The following is a 22,540-nucleotide window of genomic DNA, read 5'->3' on the forward strand; positions in this document are numbered from 1 at the left end:
GGTTCATGCTCCTTTGGTGACACCACTCTACCTTCCATGGGTTTTCAGATTTCACTTTTCATAGAAATAATTATTATAGAACCATTTATTCTACTTCCCCATTTTTCTCTCCAGTGAAGGAGAAAGTTTTCATACCTATTTTACATATATTTGACAGACAATAAACTATGCAAGATCCAACAAATTACATAGTGACACCAAGAACTTATGTCACCACATGGAAATTGTCCCATGCTTGAAGGAGGATAGATCCTTATAGTTAGAATAGAAACAGATCTGTGGCTTAGAGAATAGGTAATTTCTCCAAGGTCACAAAGTCTGTGCAGAACAAGGATAGGTAATCAGGTCTGCCCTACTCCAACCTTCCAGGCTCCCACACCACTGCATTCACTGGAGGCAATTCTGTTTTATAGTTTTGGTGGAAAGGAATATGTTGGGAGATGGGGAGTGGGTAGCTTCATCATTCTGGGAAAGGATCTGAATTAAAAGCCAACTTTAGTAAGATGGTCAAATACTGGCAGATTTATATCTTCTGTGCAAGTGTCTGTGCGTGTGCATGGGTGTGTGAGCGCTCCATGCTAGTGGGGTCAAAAATATTCCAGGCTTTGAAGGCCACTGTTTGTGACAAAGTTAACAATGCATGTGTTAATTTAGCTGCAGAAAATATTCAGCTCCCTCTACTCATTTAAGCAAAATGGCATGCTATGAAGAATGGAAGAAGTGTTTTAGGGAGTAATTAAATATGAAATATAATCTATATAAAACTAGAGTTTGTTCCATTAGTTACTAGTCTCGAGGGAACAATTTAAAATTTGTTGTCTGTGTGCAGTCAGTTGGGATTTCCATAGGGTTCTGAGTACTGCTACGATTTACTGACTCAGCACTTAACTGTCTTCCTGATATTTTGAAATCCAAGTTTAAATAAATCCAATTGGTTACAGGTGGAAATTTACTATAAAAAATAAAAATCCATTTATAAAGGGAACCTCCTTCACGTTAATTTTTACTATTTCCCTATGCCTTAAGACTGGAAGTATGCCCTGTAACAGACTTGCTATATGAGATATATCTTATTAAATTTGCCATTTGAAAAGAATAGTTGACAGAAGGCCTGTTCCCCCCCACCCCCCAATTTCTCCTAATTATGCTATCGATTGACTACCGGACCAAGGACTTTTATTTGCACGCGAGAGACGGTCAGAACAAGAAAGTTTTATTGCTAAGGGTTTTTGCATGTAGTGGAAGCTGAAAACGCTTTCTGGGCTGCAAGGTGTGATGAGGATTCTAACTACGTTTTCTCCCAGGTCTGTCCACAAGCAGCCCCTTAGCACTCCATGAAGGTCCCAATGAAATCACAGCAACAGAACCCAACATCCTGGAGATCCCGCTTAACAATTTTTCATTGCTTTTTCTTATAATACTATAATTGATTACTGATAAGATGCAAGGTAAAGACAGGTAGCATCAAATTTTGGCCCGAAAGTGCCGCCAACAGACCTTTGGCGGTGGGGAGCCATGGTCAGCGAGCCAGACCCCGCAGGAGACTCTTCATTCCCTCCGGCCTGGGGTGTATAGGCCAGGGTCAGGGGCCCTTTTCCTCCTTCACTTTTGGCGCAGGTGAGGGGATCCAGGCTGCGAGCGCGGCCAGGCCTAGGGCGGCGCCCAGGCCGCGGGACGTGGGGCTCGGCAGCTGCTCCCCGAGCGCACTCCTCGCGGAGGCCATTATTTCCAGCAGTGCCAAAAGTATGCGTTTCCTTCCGAGGGCAGAGGTCCGGGGACCGTGCACCGCTATCTGGCGACGTGACCCGCACCTGGCCCTGCGGGGCTCCGGATGCCTGAAGCGCGCACGGGACAACCGGAGCCGTTGTCCCGGCCCACCCCCGAGTTTCCGGGCAGGCAAAGGCCGTCCTTAGTATCCTCGATCGCCGCTCGCGCCCGCCGCGGGCGGTGCCGGACCTCGCCCTTCCCCATCACTCCCCTCCCCCTCCAGAGCCCGCCGCGGCTCCCGAGGTGACACGGCCCGGACCCTCCATTCTCTGCCCGTGTATTTAACTAGCACAACCTAACCGGTTGCTGCCTCTCGGTGACAACCCTTCCCCCGACAGACGCGCCCAGCAGCCAACCACGGGCTAGAATTGGCTTGCGTCCCGCTCCCCGGTCGGTGGCGGCCTCGGTGGGCGGGGCTCTAGCAGCTAGCAAGTTGAGTGGAGCCACGGCTGACGTGAGTCAACAAAGGTCACGTGAAGAAAGCGGGCTGCGCCGATTGGCTGCGCCGACCGGGTGGAGGGGGGGGGTCACGGCGGCGGCGTGGGGTTCGCTGTGTGACACAATTACAACAACTTTGTGCTGGTGCCGGGGAAGTTTGTGTCTCCAACGAATTCCCCCCGTGCTCCCGAGCCTCGCGCGCTCCGGCCATTCCCGCCGTCCCCGCCCGTGGCTGCCCCCTGTCCGCCCCCGCGATGTGACCCTACAGCCGAACCGTCGCCGCTGCCGACCCAGTGGCTCCGCAGCCCCTGCCGCCGCCGCCTTCGCCGCTACCGCGTTGGGATTTTTCGTCGCCGCTGCCCGCGGCGGAGGAGGAGGCGGCGATAAAGTTGGTGTGCCGGTCCCGTGTGGAGATTGGGGGCGTCGTTGCGGGCCCCGGCCCGGGGGGGGGTGTCGGCGTTGGAGTTGTGAATTCGCTGCGTTTCCATGAAATCCTGCGGAGTGTCGCTCGCTACCGCCGCCGCTGCCGCCGCCGCTTTCGGTGATGAGGAAAAGAAAATGGCGGCGGGAAAAGCGAGCGGCGAGAGCGAGGAGGCGTCCCCCAGCCTGACAGCCGAGGAGAGGGAGGCGCTCGGCGGACTGGACAGGTACCGGCCGCCGTCACTCTCCGGGTCGGCTCCGGACAGGCAGGCGCCGCTCTCTGGGGAGGCCCGAGCGCGGCTCGCCTCTGGCGGCGGTGGGGCGGGCACCTCGGCTTGGCGCTCTCCGCGCGGCCGCCGCCGGGGCCTCGGGCTCGGGCAGAGATGGGTCAGTGGTGCTCCAGGAGCTTTTACGAACCGCGTGTATCCTTTCCTTACAGCCGCCTCTTCGGGTTCGTGAGGTTTCATGAAGATGGCGCCAGGACGAAGGCCCTACTGGGCAAGGTAAGGCACCCGCGGGCCGGAGCGCGGACACGGTCTCCCCGGCCGGCGCCGCGTTCCCCCCGGGCCCCGCGGCCCGGTCAGCGCTCATTGTGGCCACGAACGATGGCCAAGGGGCTTCCGGAAAACTATTTCCTGCCTCTGTGCTCCCCCCACCCCCGGGTACCTCGCTTGCTCCCTTGCGAAATCGCTCTCTCCTCTTGAAGCTGGAGGAACGGAGACGGCAGCGCTTTGGGGCCGAGCTCAACTGGGTCGACGAAATTGCCTGCTATTTTACAGCTTTTGGGGGGTAGGCCGATAATCTCCGTGGTGCCTCTTGAGGGTCAGGGAATCATAAATGTGTGCAGATTTCCTGAAATCTCCCACTTTCTTGCCTCCCATGGTTTTTATTCTTTTTCTTCAGGCAAGCTGTTCGTGATGTCTACTGTTAACCAAACATTTTGGTCTTTCTTCTCTCCCTGCTCCCGGAAGGGGGAAGTTGCACGTAGTTTAGGTCGGTGAAGAGTTTGCATTGGCTGTTGACATGTATCTCGATTGGTATGTTTTACCTGAAGTTAGGTGACTTGTTTACTTTTTTGGGTCTTTCTGCAAAAGAAATACCGCAGTTACTTGTGAGTATGTGTGCGTGTGTGTGTGTGTTTTTCCTGGAGCCTCGTTTCCTGTGTGTCTGACTGGAGGCCGGGAGGATTCGGGGTGTAGTCTCTGTTTATTTGTGTGGAAAGTTGTTGGCACTGTCATTTAGTTAAGTAATGGCTGCTCCTATCGGCCCAAGATGGCGGGACAGGGTGGGAGGAGAAAGTGAGGGGGGGGTTTGGGGGAGGGAGGAGAGGTAAACATGGAAATAAATAGTAGCGGTGAATAGGCCTTTCCTTTGGAGTGTGTAGTTTCATGGCATTTAATAAAAATTATTCCAGATTATTTGCACATGGAATTCTTGCACCTTTTTCTAGCTTAAAAACAGCATGCATTAGCCTGGTAAATGCTTATCAACCTGTAGCACACTTAGTTACCCATCCGTAAGCTATTGAACAAAGACTGGAGTCTCATTCTGTCCGCATCACTTTGTATCTCCTGACCAAAATCTGATTGAAATGGTATTAGAAGACTTTCTTCTTAATTGGGACGGTGAAACTTGGAGTGTGTGGAATAGGTGTTGGATCCATTACACATTTTCTTTTCTGGCTGAAATCTGTTAGCTTTGTGTTTGACCCTTAGCTTTATTGTTGCAGTTGAGAAGGAAGTTTGAAATGACTAAAGCTTAGCATTTTTTTCTTAAAATTTTTTTTATCTTTAATTTTTGTCAGTAGTTTGTTTAGCAGAGTCATTAATTCCTTTTAATCTGTAATTACACTTCTGTTTTTATTTAAATGTAACTAAATATAGGGAGTTTTGATTGCAAATAATGACCAGAAAACTAAATGGAAATAATTCTTTAAAATAAACCTAGTCCCTTTGACTCCTTATAGAAAACTTGCATTAAACTTTGACTGTAGGTATTGACTTCGTTAAAATTATCTCTGGGAAAATGAACAGTGACCAGCTCAGGAATGATTTAAGAATCAATAATTGTTCATCCATGTTGAAGATTCCCCCCCCATGTGAATATATGAAGTATTTTATTTAAAAGTGCTAGACCACTGTCAGAATTATAATTCTGAGAAATTAAATGATTTAAATTTAAGGCGCATTTTATTTTGGAGTGAATATTGCCAGTTTAATACTGGCTTGGTAAAGTTGCTTGCAAAGATAATTGATTTGGACAAGTTTGGCCAAATTATTGCTTTTGGTTACGGTGGTGAAGAAATAAATGGAATCTGATGTTTTATGTGCATAAGGGTGATGATTTCATGTCTTAGAATGCTCATATTTAGATACATTGACAGTGGATGGCGTTTAACAGTGGATTTCATATTGTGATATTGAACCCTGCAGTTAGTATGAACTGAGTTTAAATTTTGAAAAACCGCATTTTCATACATTTTTTGTGAAGTTGTGCATTACTTTTGACATTTAAATGCAGTAACATCTTGAAAATGAGAAACTTAGGAAGCTTCATTATGTTTTGGGGAAGAATTACAGCTTTATCAAATATGGGGTAATTTGGTAAACTGGTTTGTTGAGCTAAAAAAAAAAATCTTCATTGCTTCAGACTCATATACTTGTGAGGTCATACCTGCTTAAATCAAGACTCATTAGCCTTAACATTAAAATAAAACATTCTATAGTATGTGCTCAAACCCTTGGTTGCATCCTTGAGAGCCTGAACATTCCAGTGGAATGTGTAATGTAAAGCTTGACATTATATAACCTCACACCTTCTGTTAGAATTGGATTCTGAATAGAATGAATGAGCTGGAGTCCTGCTGTAGGAAGTATTGAATTATTTAGTTTAATCCCTCTTTTTAACAGTTCTGGGAAGATGGCTTTTTTTTTTTTTTTTTTTGAATATTTAAAAATTTTTTTGATGAAATGTTGAGCTATGTTGGTTTCAGTGTTCTTTTTGTTATTAAGTCTTAAACATGAGAGTTGGCTTTCTCTCCTGAGGTTCATTCAGGCTACTTAATTGAGGACATAATAGAATTGAATAATTCCTGGAATTCTCTTTTTAGCTATGTTTTTTTTTTTTTGTTGTGCTACTCCCCCCCCCCCCCCGTTCCCCTCCCCCAAGTTTAGTCTGTACTTTAACTTATTTTCCTTTTATAACAAATTTAGTTATCACGGCTTGTTTTCAAAAATTCTTATTCTGAACAGATTATTGTATCTTCTTTCAAGTTTTTAAATTCACATTTGTAAATTTTAAAAATAACTCCTCACTTAAAAGTTTTGGAAAGCTAATAACGTTAGTGTCTCTTACTTGCCACCAAACTTAGGTATTCTTTTTTCAGGTGCGAGGCTGCTTTATCCAAACAACTGATTTCTCTTGGTTTCTGAATGGTTTTGTAAGATATCATTATATTAGAGTCATTGAAATAATTTTTGTTTGTAGGATTGCCATTTAATATATAGTGTTTGGGGTTTTGGATTAAAAAACTAAGTGCTAGGCATGGTGTCACACGCCTATAATACCAGTCACTCAGGAGACAGGTCTTCAATGCTAACTTGAGCAACTTGGTGAGAACCTGTCTCAGAGTGACATAAAAGAAGGGCTGGGACTGCAGCTCCCTGGTAGATTGCCTCTGAGTTCAATCCTCTGTATTGTAAAACAAAACCCCAAAACAAATTAGTAATACAGTATATTATTTTTTTGTGGTGATATCTTAAAAATAAGATTGTAAAACTCTAAAGCTTACTTAGAGTTCTTGTAATACAGCACGATCTTGAACAGTTTGCCTGTTAATGCTGACCTATAATCTTAAGGTAATTTAATAATTTAAGATTATTATTATTATTTTTTAATTACAGTGGAGTTACTAAAAAGTAATTAAGTGAAAAATTTTAACAAAAATTATGGTGACTTTTTTAGTACAGTTTTTTTTTTTTTTTGGTACAAGGGATTAAACCTGGGATGCTCAACCACTGAGCCATATTCCCAGCCCTTTTTATTTGTATTTTAAGACAGGGTCTCTCGCTAAATTGCTGAGGCTGGTCTTAAACTTGCAATCCTCCTGCCTTAACCTCCAGAGTTGCTGGGATTACAGGTGTGTGCTGCTGGGCCCAACTTTTTAAGTACATTTTTTTTTTTTTTTTTTTGCAGTGCTGGGAATCAAAGCCAGGGTCTTGTGCTTGCAAGGCAAGCACTCTACCGACTGAGCTATCTCCCCAGCCCCTTTAGTACATTTTTGAAAACATTTTGGGGTAATTTTTTTTAGTAGGATAGGAATTTAAGTTAAAGTATAACATGTGTATATACATATATATATATTATATGTAGCATAAACATAGTAAGAGTGTAAATGTAGTAATACTAGAGAGTATTAATATAGAGTATTAATATAATGCTATAGGGCTGGGGAAGGCATCTTCTCAGTGTCAGGTCCAGAGGGTATCTTATCTGTGTCAGGAACTATTACTAAAATATGTGCATATATTCTTTTAAACTTACTTTCTTTAGTACTTTCTTAAGTACTCTTTCATTAGTTTTTTTTATAATTCTATTAAAAGGTTATATAGAAGTTATAGATTGTTTTACTGTTTAAAAATGTATGTTTTTTTTTTTAAAGGAGATATCATTATTAAAATAGTTGGCACTTTTAATTTTTTGGTTGATGGAAATAATTGAAGATCCATTGAAGAATTTATTTTCCTAAATGTGATTTGCTTGTATGTAGGGGAAAATTATTAGGTTAGTTCTAGAGGTGGTGTTTTTATATTGTAATATTCGGATAGTGGTGATGTTATAAAACAAACATTATTGTGTTTATTGTTTGCTGGCACTTAAAGGGATATATATATTTCTGATGTTCTGGTGGCCACAGAAATAACCACAGAAATAATGTGCCTTGTGTTTGAAAATTATGTCTTTGATTTGATGGATTTTAAAAAAATATTTTCTAGTTTGGAAAGTTGTCTTCTAAACAATTATAACTTTATTTGGACTTCTACATGTTTCTTAAAATTTTGATAATCTCTGGTAATAAAGATATAGTAAGAGATTGCAGAACATGTTTGCATATCTGCACATGAATTAGAGCTTCAGCAATATATAAACAGACACTTTTTAAGTTGTTTTCACTGAATAGCCTTTCTGTAGAATCAGTTACAGATTGAAATTAGGGACTAGGGACCATCTAACTGCCACCTCTACGTATTTGAGTTTGTTAGAAACTGCTTCAGCAATGAATTTTTGTGATTTATGTGGTAGAGTGGAGTGATGGGCCATACACTTTAAACCAAAGTGAAGGTTCATTGCTTGGCTAGCTGCAGGGTAAATCTTTTTCTTATTTAGTTTATGTAACATTTAGTTTTGCTTATATAGTGCCAATATTTTGCATATTTTGAAAAGATTTTGTTGAGTTTATTTTATTATTTTATTTTTTATTTATTTTTTTTTAGTTGTAGGTGGACACAATCCCTTTATTTTGTTAATTTTTATGTGGTGCTGAGAATTGAACCCAGTGCTTCACACATGCCAGGCAAGCACTGTACCACTGAGCCACAACTCCAGCCCTTGTCAAGTTTATTTTGACTTTGAAACTCATGATGCTGTGGGCTCTTTGATGTTAATGACTGATAACACTGTGCATTATTGTTATTTTTAAATTTCTGCTGTGCTGGAAGTCCAATCCAGGGTCTTGCGTGTGTTAGAGAAGTGCTCTACCATAGAGCTTCATCTGCCAGCCCAACACTGTGCATTATTAATATTTTTGAAATGTGGCATGCAGAGAACTAGTTTTCCTTAAGAAAACACCACCAAATTGTCCAAGAATTGAAATGGTGGTTAGGCTGTTTAGGGCCTGCATGTGTTTATTTGTAGCCCAGTTAATTAATGGGATTATTTAGTGGGTGGATGACAGTTTCATGTATTCATACTGAAACTTTGCATATAATTGTATCGATTTTTCATATTGGTTTGTAAGTTATGACCATGAATCAGAGCAAGAAATATTTGAATATATGCTAAGTGCAAGTTGTCTATATAAAGAATACAAGGATAACTTTGATGTCATTCTCCTGTCTTGAACTTGCAGTTCCCTAAGAGGACTGAGATAAGTATGACTAACACATAAATATCAGCTACAGAAGAGTAAAGTACTCTGCAAGTTTATTATAAAGGTCAATTTAAGAAGTTAGAAGTTTAGAATGACTCTTAATAGGAAGGGAATCATTTCTTGATTGTGTTTCTTAGAGATGGTATTTTACGATTTGTATAGTAGTAAGACATCTTTTAATGTTATTTAGGAAAACATTTAAACATCAGATTTTACCTTTTAGCAGATGTTTAAAGGATTATCTGTGTGTTCTGTACTTCCTGATCTCATTTTGTAGTAATGTATACGTTTGCTAGGAGTTCATGTCACTTCCCCTGATGAAAGAGTTAAATTCAGTGATGTTCCCCCAAAAATCCCATGGCCTATGGTGATGTCCTTCACATGCTCAGTTACCTTTTCCCAATCCCACTGAGATACCCTCCCTCTACCCACACTATACACTATTTGCAGTCCCTCCAAAACTACTTAACTCATGTCTCCAAGTTTTTGCCCTCTTTTCCCACTTACTATATGCCTGGTAAACTTCTACAGTATGTCTTATAACTAAGACCAAATGCCAAATCTTTGTGTACTTTCCCTCATTCTCTTTTCTCATCAAAATTAACATGATGATGGGAATTGTTGAAAATAATTCATTGAACTATCTTCAATACCTGTACACAGTTTAAACTATCCACAATAAAAGTTTGAAATGTTCCAATTGCTCCACCGTTTGAGAGCCCATAGCACTTTTAATTATCCTTATTATTGGACTTACTATATCATATGACCACTCAGTCCCTTGATCTCTTCCCATAGACTGCAGGGTTTTCCTGGTTGTCTGCAAACCTGACACAGCCCCTCACAACAGTTCACAAATGTTGTACAAATCAGTCAAGCAAAATAGAGTTTTTCTGGTCCTCATTCTGTTATCCAAAATTCAGATGACAAGATCAGGCATGTTTAGGGTAGTATGGCCATAGACTATTACCTGAAATTCAAATACTGCATCTTTTTTTTTTTTTTTTTTTTTTATTTTTTCTTTTTTTTTTTTTTTTATTATTGTACACAAATGGGATACATGTTGTTTCTCTATTTGTACTTGGCGTAAAGGCATACCATTTGTGTAATCATAAATTTACATATGGTAATGTTTGATTCATTCTGTTATTTTTTTCCCTTCTCCCCACCCCTCCCACCCCTCTTTTCCCTCTATACGGTCCTTCCTTCCTCCATTAAAATACTGCATCTTAAAAACATATTTTGGGCTGGAGAGATAGCTCAGTTGGTAGAGTGCTTGCCTCACAAGCACAAGGCCCTGAGTTCAATCCCCAGTACTGCAAAAAAGCAAAAACAAAACAAAACAACAACAACAAAAAAAAAAACTAAAAAAATTATTTTCCTTAAATATATAAACTATCCAAACAGACTCAAGCAATTAAGATTCATAAATTTATTAGGGAGAATTATCTCTTTGGTGATGTAGTGTATAATATCATATTACAAACCCCACCACAACATCAAAATACAAACTCATATCACACATCCAACTAAATATCTGTTTCCTGTTCATTTCCTAAGCAACTAATGGTCAGCTTTCACATAGCAAAAAACAAGGTCCATGGACATTTGACATTAAGAAATCATTTCTATGTTTAATTTGGGCACTGCAGTTATGTTTCAGAGACAAATATCTGTGGATTAAATGATATCACTGATATCTGAGATATATATCAAAATAATAGGGGTAAGGGCCAAGATAAAGATGAAACAAGACTGGCCACGAATTGAAAATTATTGAAGCTGCGTGACAAGTTATGGGTGTTGGTTGATTTTCTCTACTTCCAAAAATACTAGAAATTTCCCCTAATAAAAACTGTGTTCTGGGGCTAAGAATGTAGCTTAGCTGGGTAGAGTGCTTGTCTCACATGCACAAGGCCCTGGGTTCAATCTCCAGCACCACAAAAAAACAAAACAAAACAAAACAAAAAAACTGTGTTCGTTCCCAAAGAGAAGGATCTAACAAACATAATGTAATATAGACTGAAAACAACCCAATGTCCAAAACAGTTTCTTCCACTGTTCTAAATTAATGAATTAGATGACCTTATATAATACCATCAACTATAACAAAGCCCAACCTTCTTCCTGAAGATAAACTTAGCAGCAGCATCTTTTATGTATTTGAACACAGACAAAATACTACCATAGACAAAACAACAAAAAGAACACAAGAATACATTCATAATAAAATGACACCAAGTTTTAGCAATATACAATAGTAAACAAAAGCTAGAGAAGGGAGAAAAAAAGGATAATAGAGGAAAAAATAAGTGTAGAAGAATAAAGTAGCAAACAGCTTATAATTAGCTCAGAAACCTAAAGCAAAAAACAAGGAATTATTCCCCCCCCTTCCAGGTTATAAATCTTATTTAGGTCCCAAATATCAGCCTGGGCCACATCAGGCCCAAAAGTAAAATCAGCAATGAAAAGATGCTAAAGATCAAGATGAAGAATGAATACAATGACTATCACAGAAAACCATCTAACACAAAGAAATGGGACCCAGCATTGCTACTTCATTTGCTGTTACATCCCCACTGAAGGACCACAAAATTCAGAAGTATTCCAATTTATTATGTAATAAAATGTAATAAAACCGTTAAGTGGGACTATTACTGGCCACTGTGAGAAAAAATTTGTTAGGAAAGAAAACTAGTTGTGAAGTATTTACTTATGGTTAGAGAGTGGTGTGGATTTTAGGTAGAATTCTGTTTCTGCTACTTACTAGATATGTGATCCTTAGGCAAGTGTTTTTTGGAGACTCAGTTTTCTCATCTGTAAAGTGAAAGTGATAATAGATGTCCTTGTAGGCTATTTATGTAAAAGTACCTGGCATTGGGTTTGTCATGGAAGGTGCTCAGTACAAGATACGTGTTATCACCTTGGAAAAACAGGTAAGTTTAAAGTAAGGTTCTGATTTAGGAATGAGAGGGGACAAGAGGGCAGATTTGAGAGATCTTGAGAAGGCCTTTTCTTGATTTTCTTGAGAGTCTTACAAGTTTAGCTTTCTTTAGGTGTCACATCGCAGTCTCTTTGCAAGGAGTCTCCGTTCTAAGCCTTTTTTACTCAGTTTGCTCCCGACTTGCATGCATATTTGACTGCCTACTTGATTACTTGGACCTCTAACTGAATGTAGGCAAACTGAATTTATCAGTCTTTAGTGTCTTTATCTTCGTAATGGTCCCTCGCCTCTTTCCCTGCTAGAAATCTTGGAATCATTCTTGAAGCCTCTTTTTCTTTCTTTTTGAGACATGTCTCACTGTGTTACCCAGGCTGGTCTGGAGCCCTTGAGCCCAAGTGATCTTTCCTCCTCAGCCTCCATAGTGCTTGGATTACAGGTATGTTGCCATTGTGCCTGCCTTCTTTTTCTTAGTTTATTAAGTTTGAATAGTAACCAGATCTTGTTATTTCTGTGTTTTAAGTCTCAAATCTGTTTGTTCCTCTTTCCCCACTGCCACCATCCTAATTGCAACCATGATCTGTCTTTGACTTTTAAAATACTGTCATATAATTTTTTGAATAAACTTGCACATAGTACAAAATTGAAAAATTACAGAAAGGATGTTAGAGTGAAAAGAAAATCTCCCTCCTACATAATTTCCCAGTTATTTAGTTCCTATTCTCAGAAGTGGTCACTGATAAATATTTATTGGGTAACTTTTCATAGTATTTCAACACATATACAACAAGCATATGCTGTTGTATTTTTCCCCCCACACAATTGAGCTCATATTATATACAGGTTGTTAAAATGCTTTATTAATTTTATTGCTTGCCATATGAAAGTATTAGTAGTTTTTATATTGAGTTGTCTTGGGTTTTAGAGTTTTCTAGTTATTCAAGTAATGAAATGTTGGTGAGGGGATTGGTTTGGGTGATTTTTAAATTACTTGGATTTTGAGGTTCTATTACTCCTATTATATGTGGTTATTGAATGTAGAATTTCTTCAACATGCAAAGGTCCTAATTGAAAATGTGTTCATGTGTTTTCCTAAGATAGCAGTTGCTTCATTTTATATGCTGTGAACTCCCAGTTGGAATAATTGGTGAATTTTGCCTTCATATTTTGGTTTTATTGGTGTGACTGATTACCAGGCTTCATGAATACTAATTTAATTTATTCCCTGAGGGTGTATAGAAGTAGCCATAGTTTATGCTACTTAATATCTTGTATTTGTGAGAGTCATTTATCTTCGTGATTTATTCTTATTTTTTTAGAAAAGGGAAAATAGGTAAATTTGTATTCTTGATTAGTTGAAAGAGGTATAGCCCTTAGTTTGTTATTAACTTATTTCGTATCAGAATATCTATATTTTCATAATAACTTGGTGTTAGGACTTGAACAGTGATACTTTTTAGAAGCCACTAACCCTTTGAAGGTCATTGTAGCTGCATACATTTTCTGTGTGATATCAGAGTATGGGGTACCTCCCTGAGACCATGGAGTTCAACTTTTTTTTTTTTTTTTTTTTTGGTACCAAGGATTGAACCCAGGGGCTCTTAACCACTGAACAACATCCCCGGCCCCCCACCTCTTTTTTTTTTCTTTGTATTTTATTTAGAGACAGGTTCTCATTGAGTTGCTTAGGGCCTTGCTAAGTTGCTGAAGCTAGCTTTGAGCTTGGCTATCCTCCTGCCTGAGCTTCCAGAGCCTCCAGGATTATAGTAGTGTGCCATGGTGCCTGGCTTCCAGTGTTTTTAGTTAATTTAGTTTACCGATTTTTGGGTAGAGGTATTAATGATGGGAGTATTAATGTAGGGAGTATTATGGGGAGAAAGAAAAACTTAAGACTGCTAAGTGGATTGGTTAATCTGAGATGGCATGGATGTTGCCACATAGTTTGTAGTGGTCTATTCTTTCAGTTTCTCCTCTATTAAACATAAGGGTGGCAGAGAAGATTGATCCCTAGAGAACCTTTTGCTTTAACTGGAAAAATACCTGTAAGCACACACTTAACATAGTTAATAGACTTTGGTATTCTGTACTCAATTTGAGTGCTCAAAATGCTGATTTGGTTTGGAGGCTATGTGATAAACTGAGAACAGTGGGTTAGAAAACTGAGGACCTGAATTTTAGGCTCTGTTCCCGATTTTTGTCAAATCATTTAATTCTTATGGTTTCTGATTTTACCATCTATTAAAATGAAGGTCTAGGAATTAGGAATTTGCAAAGTGATTATATAGCAAGCACTAAGATTATAGCTGACTGTTAATTTGAATTTTTAGGGTTGACTCAGTTCCTTAAGGTTTTGAACTATGAGGGCACAATTAAACTTACTTTAGATTATAATTTTCTTTGATTTAGTCTCAAGTCTTTAAGACTGGAAACTGAAGGAATGCACATAATGGAAATGAGAATTGTATGTTTTTGTTAATCTAGTGCTTAACTACTCAGTTCATCTTAGTTTGGTTTGATAGTTCACCTTATTTATTAACGGTTAAGTGTTTGACTAACTCACAAACTGCTTCTTACAGGGATTGCAATTTCTTAGGTCAGGTCTCATGTTTCTAATTCTGACAATAATCAATGGATATTTCTGCATGCCAGAAACTCACATGGTAACAGGGCTAAATGAATTCTTGGGTGTGAATTGATGAGAAATATCACATTGAATAAATATGTGATATTAGGAATTGGGCATTTGGGTGTTAGAGGAGTAAGACTCCTTAAGAGTAGTAAGAATCACTTGACATTTGGGGCACTTTCTGATCTAGTGAAAGTAAGCTTTTATTGTTGGATTTTGGAGTGTGTGTGTATATATGATTACTTGAATTAAAATCTATCATTTAAAAAGGTAGGTTTGGAATTTTAAGTTAGATTTAAGTATGAATCACCCACTCTCCAATGGGGATTGAACCTAGGTGTGCTCTACCACTGAGCTACATTCTCAGTTCTTATTTTTTATTTTGAGACAGTCTTGCAGAATTGCTCAGGCTGGCCTTGAACTTGTGATCCTCCTGCCTCAGCCTCCCCAGTGGCTGCAATTACAGGCATGCACCGCCCCCCCCAGTTTAACTTTTAAGTTATGTTCCTTAACTCTTTTTTTTTTTTATTGTAAACAAATGGGATACATGTTGTTTCTCTGTTTGTTGTTCCTTAACTCTTACAGTTCTTAAAGGAAAACTTAAAAAAATAACTTTTCAAAGATGACAAGTGGATAGAATGAAGTGAGTCTTCTGTTGTTGGAGTTTATTCAAGTTTTATGCATTGACACTACTTGGCTAGGCTATAGTATTCATATACTTGGCTACAACTATAGTACTCAGATGTCCAAAGAATAGCTGTTAATAGACATTTGTAAGGGTTATTCAGCTTGTATTCACCATATTCACACTTGTATGGGAAAAGGTAACTGGTTCCTGAATGTCTGAAGAGAAATAACAGTCTTTACCAATCTAATGCATGTTTTTTGTCTGTCTGTCTCATTGGACATGGTTATCCTTATTTACAGAAGTGGACATTTCATGACAGATTTTATATATGAATACATTTCTGTAAGTGGGAGTAGTTTTGTATTTTTTTTTTTAATTTGAGGTAATTGTAAATTTACATGCAGTTGTAAGAAATAATAGATCTAGTGTGCCTTTTACAAAGTTTCCCTCAGTGGTAGCGTCTTGCAAATACTGGTACATTATCACATCCAGGATATTGTCATTGATACGGACAAAATACAGAGCAGGCCATCACTAGAAGTGTCTGTCTTGTTGCCCCATTTCAGCCAACCATCTTACCCCCCCCCCCCCCTTTTTTTTGGTTTATTTAGGTTTCTGTGGTGCTGGAGATCAAACCCATTGCCCCACATGCTAGGTAAACTCTCTACCACTGAGCCACAACCCCTCCCCACTATGCCCTTGTTAACCCATGGCGACCACTAATCTATTTCTGTAATTCTGCCATTTCAAGAATGTATAAATGGGATCATTTAGTTCTTTTAGAACTGCTTTTTTTTTTTTTAATACATACTAAGCACGTTTCCCTGGGGTCATCTAAGTTGTTATGCTTATCAATAATTTTGTTCCTTTTATTGCTGAGTAGTATTCCATGGTGTTGATGTTCCACAATTTTAATTTTTTACCCACTAAGGGCATCTGAGTTATTTCCAGTTATGAATTTGTGTACAGTTTTTTGTGTAAATATGTGTTTTCTGGTATTGACACCGGAGTTTGAGATGAAACTCAATTCTCTGCTTTGTTTGGCAAGTGTAGTGTGTGTAAGCTGCAGGCCTCTGCAGCTTAGAATACCCGTTTTAGTGTTAACTGCTAATCACATCAGGTGATGCCTACCAATATCAGCTCCTGCAAAGCCCCATTCTTCTTCACTACCATTGAGTGGTATGTCGCATTTCTCAGTATTCCAGCCTTAAATGGGGGTTATGTCTTCCTGTGTTGCAGTAGCCTCCAGCAGCTCACTGCCAACTTCTTTTCAGGTTCTTGCAGATCCAAAGAATGAAACTCATGGGACAATAGAAGGTAGGAGTGAAAGGAGTGGGATTTATTCAAGTGGAAAGAACAGAAATAGAACATAGAGGGGCAAGAGGGGACCCCCATAGGGGTTGCCCCCTGAGTGTGTTAGTCTAGGGGTTTATATAGCTCTTGGGTCAATGCTATTTGTCCAAATTTATGCTATTCAGGATTTGGAAAAGTACTAGAGCTATTGGTTCAAATTTATGCTAATTGGTTTGGAAAAGTACTAATGCTGTTGATAGACCCTCAAGCCTGAAGTTCTATTCAGGTCCTCCCCACTTCTGTTTTCTTGGTGCTGGTAGGGAAGTGGGAAGTTAAGGTGGATTGTGGTATATTGTGGATGCTCAGGGGTTCAGGGCTGTAGCACTGTGTGGAGCAGGTGTCCACTTTGGGCTGGACGGCTTTGGCACTAACAAATTGGTGTGCCCCCAGTTGCTTTGGCCCTGACCTGTTGTGCCTCAGGTTTACACTGCTGTGGAGGAACCATGGCCTGTGCTTGTGCTTGGGCTGCTCTTCCACAGCTCTAGGACGAGAAGTTGGCTTCAGTTTAAGTACAGTTGCTGGTAGTTAACATATTTCATTTTATAACTGCCAAACTATTTTCTAGAGTTTCTTTACTATTTCTTATTCCCACTAGCAATATATATGTATTCAAGTTTCACTGCATACTCGCCAGTATTTAGTCTTACTTTATTTTTGTATTTTTAAAAAATTATTTGACATTCTGATAGGTATGTAGTAATAAGTTATTGAGGTTTTAATTTGCATTTCCCTAATGACTAGTAATTTTGCACATCTTTCATGTTGTTCTCCATGTATCCTCTGCACTGAAATATATGTTCACGTCTTTTGCACATTTTCGGATTAGATTGTTTGAATTTTTTTTTTTTTTTTTTTTTTAAAGTATTCAGTGTAAAGAGCTCTTTATATATTTTAGGTTTTAGTCTTGGTGTGTTGTTGGAAATATTTTCTCCTGGTCTGTACCTTTTTTTTTCAACCTTTTAATATTTTTTTCCCCCAGAGCAAAAGTTTTTTAATTTGTTGTCGTTCAATTTATCAGTTTTTATTTTATGGATCTCTAAAAACACTGCTTGTCCCAAGGTCTTTAAGATTTTTTTCTATGATTTCTATTAAAAGTTTTGTATTATGTTTTGTGTCAGCTATGAAGTTTAGGTTGAGCTTTATTTTGTTTTTGCCATAGAAGGTTCAGTTGCTCTACCATTATTTGTCTAAAAGGCTATCCTTTCTCCATTGAATTGCTTTTGAGTCTTTGTAAAAATTAGTTGACCAGCTTGGCATGGTATATACCTGTAATCCCAGTGATTTGGGAGGCTGAAGCAGGAGGATCACAAGTTCAAGGCCAGCCTCAGTAACTTAGTGAGAACCTGTCGCAAAAAGGACTGAGGATGTAGGTAAAGTATCCCTGGGTTCAATTCCCAGTGCCCCCAAAAAAAGAAAAAAAAGAAAAAAGAAAATCAGTTGGACTTACTTGTAGGGTCTTGTCTTTGATTTCTTTGTGTTCTGTTTCATTTGTCTCATGTGTCTGTTCTTCCACCACGATCACACGATCTTGGTTACTATAGTTACATAGTAGGCCTTAATACTAGATATAGTGAGTGATCCTTAACACTTTATTATTATTTTTTTCTTTTGCAGTGCTGGGGATCAAATCCAGGGCCTTGTACAACCACTTTATTCTTTGTCAAGGTTGTTTTAGCTATTCTGAGATCTCTTAGGATATAAACAAAATTTCTCCCTAAATTTTAGAATAAGCTTGTCTATGTCTACAAAAGACTTGCTGGGATTTTGATAGGATTTGTATGAAGTGCATAGATTATTAACTTGTGATTTTTTTTTTTTTTTTTTGTACTGGGTATTGAACTCAGGGGCACTTTACTACTGAGCTACATTCCCAGTCCTTTCTTATTTTTTATTTTGAGATATTCTCGGTAAGTTGCTGAGGCTCTCCTGGAATTTGGGATTTTCTTACCTTAGCCTCTGAAGTCGCTGGGATTACAGATGTGATAATAATCTTTTACTGTGTTGAGTTGTTGAGTTTCAATCTATAAGCATGAGATGCCTGTTCATTTATTTAGATTTTCTTTGATTTATTCCATGACTGTTTGTTTATACCTAATATTTCATTTTCTTTGGAGCAGGTGCAAATGGTGAGGGTTTTTTTTTTTTTTTTCTTTAAATTTGGATTTCCAAAAGTTAATTTTTAGTATGTAGATTTTTGTGTGTTGGTCTTGTATCCTCTGACCTTGGTGAACTTGTACTAAAAGGTTTTTTTTTTTTTTTTTTTTTTTCCCCTTAAAGGTTTTTTTGTTGTGGAATTTTCTACATAGATGTTCACGTTACCTTTAAGCAGGGAAAGTTTTATTTCTTCTTTTCCAACTCTTATGCCTTCTATTTTTCTCACCTTATTACAGTGGCTACAACTTCCAGTACAGTGTTGAATAATAATGACAGTGGGTTGACCACGGTGGCACACGACTGCGATCCCATTGGTTTGGGAGTTCAAGGCAGGAGGATTGCGAGTTCAAAGACAGCCTCAGCAAAAGTTAGGCGCTAAGCAACTCAGTGAGACCCTGTCTCTAAATAAAATACAAAATAAGGCTGGAGTTGTGGCTCAGTGGTCTAGTGCCCCTGAGTTCAATCCTTGGAACAAGAAAAAAAAAAAGAATAATGACAGTGGATGTCTTTGTCTTGATCTTGAAGGTAGAGGGAAACTAATCATTCTTTTGTTGTAAAGTACAGATCTGGATTTTCAGTTTTATTTGTTATTGATAACATCAATTAATTTTTTAAAAAATGCTGAACCAGCTTTGCATACCCACAATAAAAGTGAATTGGTCATGATGTGTACTTCCTTTTGTACATTGTTGGATGATATTCCTAATATTTTGTTGAGGATTTCTGTGTCCTGAGTATCAGGAGAGATACTGGTTTGTAGGTAACTTTTTTTGTGCAGTATTTGTCTGGTTTTGGTATTGGTAATACTTGCATCTGTAAAATAAGTTGGGAAATGTTTCCTTTTTCTGGATGAGAATCTATGAAATTGGTTTTAATTCATTTTTAAATGTTAGCAAAAATTCTTCAGTGAAACAATTTAAACTTTTTTTGGAGCTTTCAGTTAAAAATTCAATTTGTTTCGTGCTTATAGGGCTCTTCAGACTGTCACCTTTGCAGAGTTTTGTACTTCGTAGTATTTGAGGATTTGATATACTTCTAATTTGTTGAATTTGTGAGTGTAGAATTGTTCATAGTATTCCCTTTATTATCCTTTTTAAATGATTGCGAGATCTGTAGTGTGATCCCCATTTTCATTCCTGACATTGGTGATTTGTGTTTTCATGTTTGTTGGTCTTTCTGGAGGTTTATCAATTGTTATTTTTTTTGAAGAACTAACTTTTTGTGGATTTTTTCTTCATTTTTTGGTTTTCAATTTTATTGATTTATTCTTTGATCTTTGTTTCTTCTAGTTTCTAGCTAGGAACTTGGATTACTGATTTGAGACTTTCTTTTCTCTGATGTAATAATTTAGTATTATAAATTGACCTTTCAGCGCTACTTTATCTATGTTTCGTGTATTCTTATGTGTTGTATTTCTATTTTTCATTTAGATGTGGGCATTTAAAATTTTCTTCTTAGATTAGATTTCTCTGTGCTCCATGGAGTGTTTATTAATGTGTTGTTCAGTTTCTAAGTATTTGGAGATTTTCATGTTACTGATTTTTAACTTGATTCCATTATGGTTGGAGAATTTGCTTTGTATAGTTTCTATTCTTTTGTATATGTAGATGTTTGTTTTATGACTCAGGATATGGTTTTTCTTGGAATGTTCCATGGGTGCTTGAAAAGAATGTATATTCTGCTCTTTTGGGGTAAGTGTTATATTCATGACAGATCCTGTTGGTTGTGTTCAGTTCTTTATCACTGCTAATTTCTGTTCAGTACTGTCAAAGCTGAATGTGTTGTTGTAGGCATTCAATTACAGGTGACGATCTGTCTATTTTTCTTTTCTGTGGGTTTTTGCTTCTGTACTCTTATGTCTGTTCACATTTAAGATTATATCTTCTGGTAATCGATACTTTTTTCGTTATGTCTATATTTTGTTAGTGATTTCCTCTGCTCTGGAGTTAACTTTCTCTAAAAGTCACTTGCTTTTTTTAAAAAATGTAGTATTTACATGGTCTTTTTCTTTTCCTTTTTTTTTTTTTTTTTAAAACCCCCAGTGCTAGAGGGATCAAACCCAAGCACTCTACCATTGAGCTATACCCCAACCTAGTAGATCTTTCCCCATTCTTTCAATTTGAACGTGTTCATGTCATCATGTTCTTTTTTTTTTTTCCAGAAAGTACATTGTCTTTTTAAAAATTTTTAAAAAATTTTTAAAGACTTTTAAAAAATTCAGTCTTATAATCTCTTTTAATAGATATGTTTAGGCTATTTACACTAGATATGTTAGGGTTCTGCTGGTTTGTTATTTTTTTTTTGTTTGTGTCCTGGGTTTCTTATTGGTGTTTCTCTTTTCATATGGGTTATCTGAGTATTTTTTAGGATTCCATTTTCATTTTGTTGTGTTTTTGAGTGTTTTCTTTGTATAGCTTTCTTAGAGGTTGCTCTAGGTATTGTAGTATTCATTAGTAATTTATCACCATCTACTGGTATTGATGTTTTACCACTTGGAGTGAAATGTAGAAACTTTGCATCCAATTAGGTACTTTTGCTCTCTCTCTAAATATAATTTTCTTAAGTATTGTCTATATATGCATTGAATATCACATCAGATGGCATGATGAATTTTGCTTCAGTCAGCTAAAGCGATTAAGGAAACTCATGAGTAGTCTGATAGTCTTTTACCTTTACCCTTGTTTTTACCTATTCCAGTGTTCTTTTCTTTCTGAAATTTTGGCATTTTGTTTTCATTTCCTTTTTGTTTAAAGAATGTCTTTAACCATTCTTTCAAGGAGGGTTTGCTAGCAACGTATTCTTTCTTTTTCTGAGCTTATCTGTTTTCCTTCTTTCCTGAAGTGTATTTTTGCTGAATATAGTATTCACAGTGGGCAGTTCTTTTCTTTCAGTACTTGACAAGTGTTGTGCTATTTCCTTATGTATGGTTTTAAATGAGAAATTTGCTGTCATGTGAATTGGTGTTTCCTTATAAACAATGCATTTTTTTGTCTTTAGTTTTCAGAAGTTTACTTAGAATGTATCTTGGTGTTGATATCTTCTGTGTTATTGGTTGCTCACTCACCCTTTTATATCTGTGTTTAATGTGTTTCACCAAATTTGGATACTTTGTTTCCTTTCACAGTGCTGGGGATCACATGCCACATTCCCAACCCCTCAAAAAAAATCTGTTTATTAAAATTTTGAGACGATGTGTTGCTAAGTTGCCCAGGCTAGCTAGCATCAGACTTTATGATCCTCCTGCCTCAGCCTCCCGAATAGTTGGAACTACTGACTACTGTGCCTGGCAGTACTTTTTTGATCTTATTCGCTCTCCTCTTCTGGGACTTTGAGAAGAATCTTAGCTCTTTTGTTTTTGTTCTGTAGGTTCTTGAGGTATCTGTTTATTTGTTCTCACTGTTTAGATTGGCTGAATTCCATTGATTTGCTCACTGAGTATCATCTGTCATTTTCACTCTTTTGTTAAGCCCATTGAGATAATTTTTATTTTGGTTATTGTATTTCTTAGTTTGTATTTCCATTTGGTTCTTTTAAATAACCCTTGCTATGATTTTTCATTGTTTTAAGGCCATTTGTAATTACTCGTTTGAAGCATTTTGTTGACCGCTTTAAAATTTTTGTCAAGTAACTAAAAAAGACCCAATTTTCAGTATTTATTGATTGTTTCTCTTCATTCACATTATACTTTGCTGGTTTTGGTATTGTGTGTGATTTTTCGATTGTACTCTGGACATTCAGCATATTATATTACGAGAACTCTGGATCCTGTTCTTTTTTATGGTCAGTCTCCTTGTTGAGGTGTAGGGCAAGGGTGTGCATGTTCAACTTCTCACTGGGTTCTGCCAACAATTAACCTGGAAAAGTGGGGTACTGATTCGTTCCATGCCTTGATAGAATGGAACTTCAGCTATCACCTTATCTTTTTTTTTGGGTGCTGGGGATATCTTATCTTTACTGACATTTTCCAAGCAAAATTTGGGTACCAGTTTATGCTGCCTTATTGCCTTTGAAAGGTGTAAGATCAACTTCCTGATGGGCTGTGCTGCTCCTCTGCAAAAGTGGAGG

General features: G+C 38.0%; 1 protein-coding gene across 15 annotated transcripts in view; it reads left to right on the forward strand.

The window, feature by feature from the left end:
• Window positions 1–2,318: 2,318 nt before the first annotated feature.
• The window catches only part of Kdm6a (lysine demethylase 6A), a 207,337-nt gene continuing 187,115 nt past the window's right edge, over window positions 2,319–22,540 (forward strand). For all 15 annotated transcript variants that reach the window (XM_047536340.1, XM_047536342.1, XM_047536341.1 and 12 more), the window contains exons 1-2: window positions 2,319–2,852; window positions 3,065–3,128. In XM_047536340.1, the coding sequence (XP_047392296.1) occupies window positions 2,692–2,852; window positions 3,065–3,128 (225 nt within the window). In that variant the 5' untranslated portion in view covers window positions 2,319–2,691. The remainder of the gene's footprint in view (window positions 2,853–3,064; window positions 3,129–22,540) is intronic.

Source organism: Sciurus carolinensis, chromosome X (assembly GCF_902686445.1).
Source record: "Sciurus carolinensis chromosome X, mSciCar1.2, whole genome shotgun sequence".
Taxonomy (NCBI): domain Eukaryota; kingdom Metazoa; phylum Chordata; class Mammalia; order Rodentia; family Sciuridae; genus Sciurus; species Sciurus carolinensis.